The sequence below is a fragment of the Halichoeres trimaculatus genome, unplaced genomic scaffold, assembly GCF_033239565.1.
Source record: "Halichoeres trimaculatus isolate MK-OKI-2021-1 unplaced genomic scaffold, fHalTri1.1 fHalTri1_scaffold_3, whole genome shotgun sequence".
NCBI classification, from domain to species: domain Eukaryota; kingdom Metazoa; phylum Chordata; class Actinopteri; order Labriformes; family Labridae; genus Halichoeres; species Halichoeres trimaculatus.
The window spans coordinates 29326016-29337258 of record NW_027437181.1 but is presented as its reverse complement, the minus strand read 5'-3'; the positions used below and the strand labels follow the sequence as shown (position 1 = coordinate 29337258).

General features: G+C 38.5%; 1 protein-coding gene across 1 annotated transcript; it reads left to right on the top strand.

The window, feature by feature from the left end:
• Nucleotides 1-2529: 2529 nt before the first annotated feature.
• Nucleotides 2530-8049, top strand: LOC141787855 (uncharacterized). Its single transcript, XM_074666538.1, has 5 exons — nt 2530-2564; nt 3820-4419; nt 4504-4620; nt 6096-7098; nt 7969-8049. Exons 1-5 carry the CDS (start codon nt 2530-2532, stop codon nt 8047-8049), a joined length of 1836 nt encoding a protein of 611 aa, XP_074522639.1.
• The last annotated feature ends 3194 nt before the right edge of the window (nt 8050-11243 follow it).

The window sequence follows — 11243 nt, the reverse complement described above, 5'->3', positions numbered from 1 at the left end:
AATAAATGCTCTCTTTGTATTTTTGCAGTAACTTCTGGCCCGAGGTAACTCAGGGTAAGCTTTACGTGATGTGATTCTGCAGGATAACAAAAAAATGTAAACAGTGGTCACACCTCAGTGCAAAACAAAGCAATCCTAAATCATTGTGATTGTTTTGTCACTGATCGAACTGATAAAAGCACCACATTGCTTTTTCACTTATCCTCAACACGTGCAGCACCCTGAAAGGCCTTAAGGTCAGAGGGTCCTTTAAGGTCTCCCTGGAGCCTTAAATCACAGTTCTTAATCCAAAGTCGCAAATGCAGGTTGAATGCTTTTTAAAAAATTTAAATTTAAATTTTTAGAATCTTAACTTAAACATGAAAACTTCTTTATTTTCTGCTTGACATAAAAAGTTTTGTTTTTAAAAAGTGTTATTATTATACCTATAACTTCTCCCGAACCTGGACTTTCATTCTGTTCTGTTTTGTGTTGTTTTCTGATGATCTTTTCCCATACACTGACCAGCTGGCAAAGATACTTTGATATCAGTGGTATAACATCAGCAGAGGGAGAAAAACTGGGCACAGACTGGGTTTGATCTCTAATAAACTCCTCAACCATGACTATAACTGAAGCTATTTAACATCATTTCAAAAGTCTAGCTAGTAGAAATTGTCAAAAACTTCCAACTTTACTCGTACCAGTGTGAGATGCAAAATGTTGTGGATGTTAAAATGAAACTGAAATTATTATTGTTACATAACACATGATTGTCACGCCAAAATAATCATGTCCTGGATCACATAGCAGAGATTCATCAGTCAAAGCATCTATGAACTGATGCATCTTCCCCCATGGCCATTGTTCAACCTTTAAAATATCTGAAGTATCCAGCTCCCTGTCACACATCTATAGTTTACAGTAACCCAGGGTTTCTATGTAATAATGAAACTGCACAAACAAGGACACAACAGTAATGTAGTTTGTGTGTTGAAATGCCAGCTAACTTGAATAAATAAAGAGTGGTGATGGGTTTAAGATTTAGGATTTTTAATGAACTTTAAATGGTAAATGTATCCAGACAATGCACTGGGATGATACATGCATAATCAAAACATCTCAGTCATTAATGAAATCAATAGTTGTATCCAGTCAACAAAATTTGTTTCGTTTTTATTAGGATTTAACTTCAATTTTAACTCAATAAAGGTGACTTTTACAGTATGAGTTTTCTATTTGAAATCAATTAGTTTACCAAAAAGTTTTTGTTTACCAAAATTTAAACAAATTAACTTATTTCAAGACACTTTCCTGCAAAAAAACCAACAGTGAACCAGACACTCATGGCATGATGAAAGCTGAACCTGCCAGATTTTCATTCAGAAACAGTTTCGTGTGGAAGTGATATCTCAAACCTCAGCAACAGATGCTTTTTTTTCTTAAATTTTCAACTTTTGTGCTCAACATTTTGCTTCTTTCTTGTGCACAATGAAAAAGAAAAGAAAAGAAAAGAGAAAAGAAAAGAAAAGAAAAGAAAAGAAAAGAGAAAAGAAAAGAAAAGAAAAGAAAAGAAAAGAAAAGAAAAGAAAAGAAAAGAAAAGAAAAGAAAAGAAAAGAAAAAATATTTTTTTTTACCCCTGGCACAGCTACTCTTCAATTGAAAACAGATGGAAAAATTATTTTTCTGAATATGAAATTTGATTTTCTACAATGATTTCTGCTGTCTGGCCTAAGGGTGAATGCATTATTATGAATGAACATTATAAGAGGAAATGTAAATTTTGTGATCTAAACTGGTCCATGGACCAATGCAGTTGACATCTCTGAATTTTTGGTTGAACATTTCATGTGACCTGAGATGACAGCTCAATTCAAAATGTCACCTGTTGTACCCATGTGTTCAACGTTTGCTTACCTAAAAGCATCAATGTACTAGATAGTTTTCTATTTGGTCTGACAGACAGTATGTTCTGGCAGCAATGTTGTGTCAATAAATACTTTCTTTTGCATTTTTGCAATAACTTCTGGTCCAAGGTAACTCAGAGTAAGCTTTGTGTGATATGATTCTGCAGAGAAATTGAACAGTGTGGTCACACTTCATGGACAGTGCAAAACAAAACAAAAAAAATCCTAAATCATTGTGACTGTTCAGTCCCTGATAGAACTGAACTGATAAAGGCACCACATTGCTTTTTCACTTATCCTCAACATGTGCAGCAACCTGACAGGCGCTAAGGTCAGAGGGCCGCTTTAGTGCTGCTTGAAGCCTGGAATTACTCTTTTTAAAAGTGATATCAGGAAAACTTTCAAAAAATTCGCTGATATTTTTTCAGAATTTTAATTAAATCTGAATTTTTTAATTCTTTCTCTTTTATTTTATTTATTTTTTGTTCTTCACGTGTTTAACAAACACAGTTGACAGCTCATGTTAACAAAAAAACTTGGTTGACAAACTTTGTTTTGTTTTTTTGTTTTTTTGATGGAGTCCTGTTCAATGCATCTTAAGAGGCAACTTGCAAAACCTTTATGAAACCCGTGTCCTCAACGATGTTAGTGGATCTGGAGTTTGTTGCCATCTACTTGTAACAATGTTTCCGGGGTTCACTTACTAAGGCCCTGATGGTCCATGAGGGTGGTTTGTCACAAACTGGGTGAAACATCAGCCAAAGTATTTGCAGAAAACAAACTCCTTCCTGCAGAGTGAGCATAATACTTCATGTTGGTCAACTATTCTAGCTTCTTTTCTTTTCTTTTTTTTTTTTTTTTACCTAAATCTACTTGAACAAATTGCCCAAAATGTGTTACCAGAGAATAAAGACTGTTGAGTTGTATTGCACAGCAGATGAGTTAATTATGTATTAAAATCTTTAACCAGATTAATCATTATGATGGGATTAATCTGTGCTAATGCTGTAATTTTGACAGCCGTAAATATTACAAAATAATAATTATCAATGCAACCAAGTGTTCTGGGTTTACCTATCTGGATAAACTTTCATAAGAAAACAATAAACAGAGCTCTGATGCTGAACCCCTAACAGGCTTAAACTTGCGTTGTATTAACACTTGTGTTAAATCAATCAGATTACAACCACCACCAGTTCACGAAAAAGGGCACGTGGTTCAAAAGTTAAAAACACAAACCTAACACAGGACAGTCTGTTACATAAGAGGCTTAAACTCAAAAGAAGGAAAAATGGTTCAACAGCCATCTCCAGTGTGTGCACTATGATTGTTGGGGAGGTAGTACCTATCAGTAAACCTGCATACAGGACTACTGAGCCGTGACGATGAGACAAACACGTTTGTGGGTGTGAACACATTCTGATGTGGAGATAGGAAAAGACATAAATTAGACTGGTGTGTCGCTTGATTTCACGTTTGTTCAGTGATATCTGAAAACCCAGAGTGTATTCCCAATACTGAACTTGCCACGCAGATAATAGAATTGGGTGAACATAATGCAGGATCATGGAAAATCTCACATTGAGAGGGGATTCCCATCTGCATCAAGGTAAAACGCTTTTGATCTCTGAGCTCATATTGCATGTGCATTTATAACCTCACATAGATTAACAGAAGATTATCCAGCACCAGATAGGTATGATATACTGCATTGGGAACTGTTCAGTGTTTAGCTGTTTAGCTCCCTCTGACTCATTAAAACTACAGCGGCAATTAGGTTTGTCACCATGACGTCTGCTGGCCGCGGGAAAATGATTGGCCAAGACATTACTTATGCCAGAGTTTTTAGATCAGGCAAAGGTAACATTTTTCATTCATTACAACAATTTGGCTTTGAAATCTCAGAAAACGGTGTGTTTTTTCTCCACGCAGAAAGGACCTTCGGGGAGCCTTGTGCCACTATGTAGTTGACACCCTTACATGCATTGACACAGTGAGGAGATTCTGTGAGATAAAACCTGAATGGGTAAGTGGCAGAGAGTCACAGCTGAACAAGATGATGGACATCAAAGGCAGAGATGACTGCATCGAACTCAGCATTCGTCATGTCTCCCAGTCAGAGAACAAAGGGAGAGCGTTTAAGGAATATATGAAGAGCAAGGTGACAAAAGTGACTGCAAAGAAAAGGCATGATGAGCTGGCAGAAGAGCTTGTCACTGTGCTTGAGGAAACTCTGTTAGAGCTGGAGAGTCTCCACTGTTTCCTGGATGCACTTGAGAAGCTGGCTGTCACTTCTCTTCATGTGTTTTCAGCCACAGAGAAGGTGCGGTTAAATCTACCAAAAGGGGTCAGCCTCCAGGATGTCCACAGTTTGATCACCGCTGCTCGGCTCATCTGCCCTCTGCTCCTGCAGTTTAAAAGAGAGGCAGGTGAGTTTTTCCTCCCAAAGATGCAGAATGTGGATGTGCTGGCATATCAGCTGGACAGATACATCCAGATCACCAAACAGATCTGTGAGGTGATGCAGAAAAGGTAACTGATATCCTATCAGAGAAATGTGCACATGCTGGAAGAAGTCTGCTCAAGCTAGTGCTAATGTGTCTATTTCTTTAACAGAACTCATTGTGCCTTTGACCTGGAAGCTGAGAAAATTTGGGTTCTACTGGATGTGAATTTGACGAGTGAAGACGTACAGAGGATGAATTATCATATTGGTCTGCTGGAGAAAGTCAGGTTACCATTATCTTTTCTGAGATTGTTCCCTATGTGGTGTGCAAGGTCCTGTTTGCAGCTTTCATTAGCATCCAATCTAATCCAACTTTATTAGTTAAACAATTCAAAAAACAACCTTAGTTGAAACAAAGTACTTTACAGGAGAATAGATAAAATACGAGATAAATGAATAGACACATAACATAAGTAAAACAAATTTTCAAAGACAAGGAACCATTTAAAAGACATAAATAAAATAATAATAATACAGTCACCAGCTACTGTGCATCAAAGGCCAGGGAGAAAAGGTGGGTCTTAAGGAGGGATTTAAAAACAGGCAGAGACAATGCCTGTTTAATATTTTGAGGCAGCCCGTTTCAAGGTTTTAGCATGCTAAAAACTGGTGCAAGCCTCAAAATATGCGTCACCAAAAATCAATAGAGAAGAAGACTTTGGCCCAGAACATTTCATATCAAAAGCACAAACTAGAAACAGATAAACTCTAGCAAAAGCTGTAAACTCTTTTTGCAGTAGATCTGTTTACAGATCTACAGCAAAAATAGTTTAATAAGTAGAGTTTAATAAGTAGCTAATGGTATGCCACAAAGTGGCTCTGCCATATGCCGGCTGCTAAGCAGCACATGCCTGTGGTTCTATGGCATTTCTCTGGACTGGCAACCGTTGCACTACTTCCCTCTGCAATATGCCACCACTGAGCCACTTCACTATCTTCTGTCTATTTTGACAAATTCAATGTTGTGATGACATTTTCATCAAACCTCTTTTATCTGTGTAAACAGTACAGTTAATTGGTACCTCTGTGACAACTTTAAAGTAATTAAGCCATGGTCAGCCTGATGGCCTTCCTTGCAATTCAGAGTAATTGAAAGAAAAATGCAATCATTACATCATCGCAACTCAACATCTAAGGTGCTTTTCAAATACAACAAAATTAACGTGTTTACCTCATTTTCATGGCCATCACAATATCCATTCAGGCAGAAAATCAGTAAGTATTTCTATTTTTAAAACTTTTATTGATGTTTTGACTTAATATAAGAAAAACCTAAGACATTGGCATCACCCAAAGCTGTTCTTGGTGCCGCACCAGTAGCAAACATTGGCATGCTCACACACTGAGTTCAGTTTCATCCATGCCTAGCATAAGCAGGTTAGCATTTTGCTACCATGGTAATTTTGTTCCTGGTCTCACAAAATGTACTGCAACCCAATGGATATCCAAGAGTTAAAGAGACATATTTTCCTTGCTCAACAATTTCATTTTGTACAGGTGGCTCACTATTTCTGTCACATTCTCTAGTTCAACATTTTAATGTTGGTTATATGGGGAGAAAAGAAAACAAAGGCGGATGCCATATACACAAGTTGCTGTGCTTTAATTCTGCAGCCACATATTTATTTTTGATGATGTGAGAAGAACCATCTAAAAAATCTTGTCTTTGTTTCCTTTTTCCCTCTTTTTTTTTCTTTGACAGGATGAACCAGCATTTTCGGTTGGTGTATCTGTTCAATGAGAAATCCTGCTCCACCTTCATGGATGAATTCAGCAACCGTCAACCTCAGATGTTGAAGTATCTCGGTGAGCTGGAGGAGGCCGCTGGGAAGCTGAACTCAATGAACAAGGGTGCTAAGATCTCTGGTGTAGTGGGCAGCTCAGTAGGCGTGGTAGGAGGTATTCTCTCCATCATCGGTTTGGCACTGATTCCTGTGACAGCTGGAGTGTCTCTGGGTCTGACTGCTACTGGGATAGGGCTCAGCGTCACCAGTGGGGTCAATAGTGCTGTCACAACAGCAACAGAGATTGGTGTAAACAGTAAACACCAAAAGAAAGCCAATGAGGTCTTTCAGGACTTCATGAAGAATGTGCAGACTCTCCAGAATTGCCTGGAAGAAGTCAGCTCTCAAACAGTTGCTGTAAAAAAAGCAAACCCAACAGAGGAAGCTGTTGTAGAAGGCAGTGTGGTTACCCAAGCTGGTGCTACAGTTCTTGATTCAGCTGTCAATGCAGTCCCTTCCGTTAAGGTGTTACAAAGTGAGGCATTGGTTGTAAACACTGGTAAGGTAGTGGTTCAGGAAGCTAAAGCGTTGCGAAATGTGTCTAGGGTAGCTACAGACATCCCAGATATCGGACAGGCAGCTCTCAAAGCGCCACTTGTCCTCTCAAAATCAGCCAGAGTAGGTCTCATTGGGGTCAATGCCTTATTCATTGGCATGGACGTACTCTGTCTCTGTCAGGACAGCGTCAGTCTGTCTAAAGGCAGCGAGTCCAAAGTCTCACAGTTCCTCAGTGCCAGAGTGGATCTTTGGCGCTCAGAGATTGGCGCATGGGAGAAGATCCAGGACTCCCTACGTGAAGGTCTTCCAGCATCAGAGAAAAACAAAAAAATCCTCAATACACCGTTTTATCCAGAGACGGAGACTGAGGAGCAACAAGATATCAGACTGAAACTTCCATCTGTACTGGGGGATAAAAAACAGGTAAAGGTTGCTTTGCACAGTAGATTTCTGGAAATGCTGTGGGGTCTTTGATTTATCAACTGGAACACTAAGATACAAGGTCCATGAAATGTGACCCAACCAAAGTGAGACATTAAAAAATGAAACTGCTGAAAGCTATCTGTACAAAATCAAAATCATTTTAATACAAATTCAATGATTTTATAAATCACTGTACAACATGCAACAATGTATTGAATCACTTCTCTGCACAGAAATTGTGTCTTTTTAAGAATCATAAACTTAGTCTGACTTAAATCAAGCATTTTGTTGGTAATTTAATCGCTAATACATGTTTGTTTACACAACATCATTTGCCATGCAAAAAAAGTAAAGTCTGGGTCTCTGTCATTTAAAAATTATAGCAAAACATGTTCTGTATTATTAACTGTATGTAATATGAATACAATTTAATCTGTTTATTATACTGGCACAAACAAATAAAAGTTGATCTATTCACCATGCTTTAAAGTTAAACTTTGTTTTTGAATATTTAAAAGCAAGAAACATGATGTTTCTTTTTGAGCCTTCAAGTCTAAGATCAACCTCTTAATCTTAGAATTTAAAGGAGTGGGGAGAGGTGGTGGCACAAATTTTTCATTAATTAACTAAATAAATGTTTGTTATGTGCGTCTGAAACCCCTTCCTCACACACACACACACACACTCTCACTCACACACACACACACACACACACACACACACACACACACACACACACACACACACACACACACACACACACACACACACACATTTACAGGCTCTGATTATCTAAGCAAATCTTATAAGTAAGTCAATGCAAGACCATGAAGATATTGAAAAAGAAATAAAGTGTGTGTCTCAATTCAGGGGCTGCAGCCTCCGTACGCTGTCTTCAGAGGCTGCGTAGACCGCAAAGGTCGAATTGAATTGAGACGGGCGGGTCTATGAAGCATTTTCTTTTTGTAACCCTTGATGTCACACAGCGCCACCTTCACCTGTCAGGCTCACATTACTTTTCAAACACATGAAAACCAAAACCTCTCATTTAAAACTGGATTATTTTTCCTTTTTAAAAAAACCTTTGTGTTATTATTATTATTATTATTATTATTATTATTATTATTATTATTATTATTATTATAATCATCATTACTATTGGTATTATTATAGTTATTATTTTCTTTATTGATTATATAGAACCACCAATTAAATGAGAGTAAGGTAACAACGTACATTTTCAACGTCAGAACAAGTGCTGGGGGGATGATAGATTTAACAAGTATAAAATAAAAGCTGCTGAAATTATTTAATGTATTTTTTGAATTCCCTGTAAAAAAAATAATTAACAAAGAAAACACCAAGTAAGTTTTTTTCCCCAGAGAATTTACATTTATGAACATGTTTTTATTTAATATTGAGAAGATTTATAAAGACCTGTTTGTCCTCAGTGTATTACTTTTAAGAGCCCTAACAACACATTTTTACACAGTGAAAAAAAAATATTCTTTGATGTTTTGGAAGAACAATCACAAAGTTGTTTCCAGAAATCTTTAACATCTGGATAAATCAGGACTCCTTCTGGAGTTTGGCCGTGTCCATCGTCTTCAGCGTTTACACACAATGGATCTTGGGATACTTGAGGCCACGAAGGATTCACCGAATCCGTCCTTCATAGCACCTGAACAGGAGGATGGATTCATCAGCTGCATTTGGAGGAGCCTTTGAAATGGGCCTTCATAGGCTGCAGCCCCTGAATTGGGACACAGCCATAGCGTGGACTCTCTGTCTGGTCTAAGGAAAGGTTTGGTCATCCTACCTGAACTCTGACAGTCTGAGGACAGTGTTCTAGATTTGTGACAGCATGTCGGCCCCTTATTTGGTTTACAGGACAATCGCTGTGAATCAGAGCAGTCACAGAAAGAAAGATCTTCTCTAGAGGACTGCAGGAAGTATGTAGTTCAAATATGTCAAGATGACCCCCCCAAACACACACACACACACACACACACACACACACACACACACACACACACACACACTGGTTAAGTTAAAAGAATCATTCACCCATAGCAAACAGTGTTAGGACAAATGAATTGTTTTGAATTCATGTTTTAATACATTTGTACAAAAGGGGGCAGCAGAGCGCGAGCACTAAACCTCAGGAGGACAGTCACCATATGAAGAGCTTCAGTGCACACATGCATAAAGAGCATCAGTGTGCCTCATCACACAGAAATATTTTGTTCTGCACGTGGTGCATGTGCTTTAGAATGATAAATAAAAAACAGCCCAAGCACATGTCAAGACAGGCTCCTGAACTTTAAGAGGAAAAAAACTCTGAACTCCATGAATAAGGACAGAAAGGTCAACTTTCACTGTTTGAATTCATATACAAGAAAAAACTCAGAACCAGTTTTTCTCATCAATGTACTTTAAAAATAAAAGTATGTAATTACGCTCCATAATGTACAGAGATTGATTGTACACTTTTATGAATTTAAACTGTGTGACAGGATTAATTAATTTTTTGTACTTTGTATTTTACCAAAATGACTGTAGTTATATTAAGATAAATACATTTACAAAATGTTTTAATGCAATTGTATTTGGATTTTGTTTGATTAAAGATTTCTATTTCCAGGCTAGAATTAGAATTATTACACTCATACACAGGCAGTTTCCCTGCTCCCTCCTGCACTTCCACGTCACGGGCTGGTGCTCTTCAGTGTGGGACGTAGATCATCTGCTGAGCTACGAGCCCTCGCCAGAGGAAGACTACTGCATGTCCAGTCACACACTCGCTCCATGTGACCTTCCCTTGTCTGCAGGAGGACTATAAGAGAGTGCTTTGGGAAAGTTGCCAGATACACACTAAGAGGTGTGTGAGAGTGCAGCAGCATCATTATTTTATGAGACCTGTTGGGAGAGTCCTCCATCCTTATGCAACAGGCCTGATGGAGGTATAGCCAGCAGGGTGAAAATGATATGCAGACACACACACACAGAGAGCACAGCCTATATATAGACACACCATTCTCACACGTGCTGATGTATAGAAAACCTTGCAGGGCTGTGATCATGCATGGCTGCTGATGCCTCACATCTTCAGCCCCCATCTGCAGGAAGAGATGCTCCCCCAAACAAGCTAACAAATATCTGAACTGACAGTGGTCACGTTTTGCTGAATCACTCACGCGCCCGGCACTGCTCCAAAACACCCAACAGGGTTTTTATTTAGAAATGAGGATGGGGTTGGGAGTCAGTGACATCATTCCTAGTGACAGAGTGATGACGACTCCCCTGCAGGGGTGAAAATGGTGTGGATGGACAGATGGAGTGTTGAAGTGACCTCTCTGAGGACACACACACACACACACACACACACACACACACACACACACACACACACACACACACACACACACACACACACACAAACAAGAAGTGAGATACTAATATTGTGCACAGTGGGAATGTGTACTTCTCCCAGTATTCAATAATTACCTCAGCCTGAACTTTAAACGTCTAACAGTAAGATGATCTTACCAGCTTTTAAGACTAATTTATGTTTGAATGCATGACACCAGCTCAGTCCAGTTAAAAAAAACTTCATCCCCCTTCATGTTTCCTCACAAAGAGTCCTGATTCTACCTCTCTAATGGTTGATATTCTGGTGACCCCATCAGTTCAAAAAGTGTAAAACTTGTTCTGTCTGTACTTGACTTTGGTGATGTTATATGTATCTGCTCAAAGACTGCACTAAATAAAGCACTTGATTTTGTGTAACATGAAGCTTTAAAGTTGGTCACTAAATTTAAAGCAGTCACTGCTTGCTGTAATCTTGTGTAGGGGGGTATTTTCTCATGTCATGCAGATTAAAACATTGGTACTTTTCAAATGTATAAGTGTATGTTGGGTCTGCTTTCCTCTCCTCACCCACATTGTACAGAAAAAAGAAATCATAATCCTCGAAGATCATCTGTCTGTTCTGAGGGTTGGGAGGACTGAACTTAGGAAAAAAGTTTTCAAGTTTGTTGCTCCCTCGAACTTAAATGACCTAAAAAAAGACCTGGAACTTGTTAAACTGGGCACTTTTGAGCAGATTCTAAATGATTTAGATGCAGATGCATCTGTCTGCAGGT

Excerpts from the sequence above, each read along its gene's own strand:
- LOC141787855 (XM_074666538.1), top strand. The coding sequence starts at position 2,530 with ATGTTAGTGGATCTGGAGTTTGTTGCCATCTACTT. Across the intron at positions 2,565-3,819 it reads GAGTTTGTTGCCATCTACTT|AAAGGACCTTCGGGGAGCCT; the intron begins GTAACAATGTTT and ends TTCTCCACGCAG. Across the intron at positions 4,621-6,095 it reads GGTCTGCTGGAGAAAGTCAG|GATGAACCAGCATTTTCGGT; the intron begins GTTACCATTATC and ends TTTCTTTGACAG.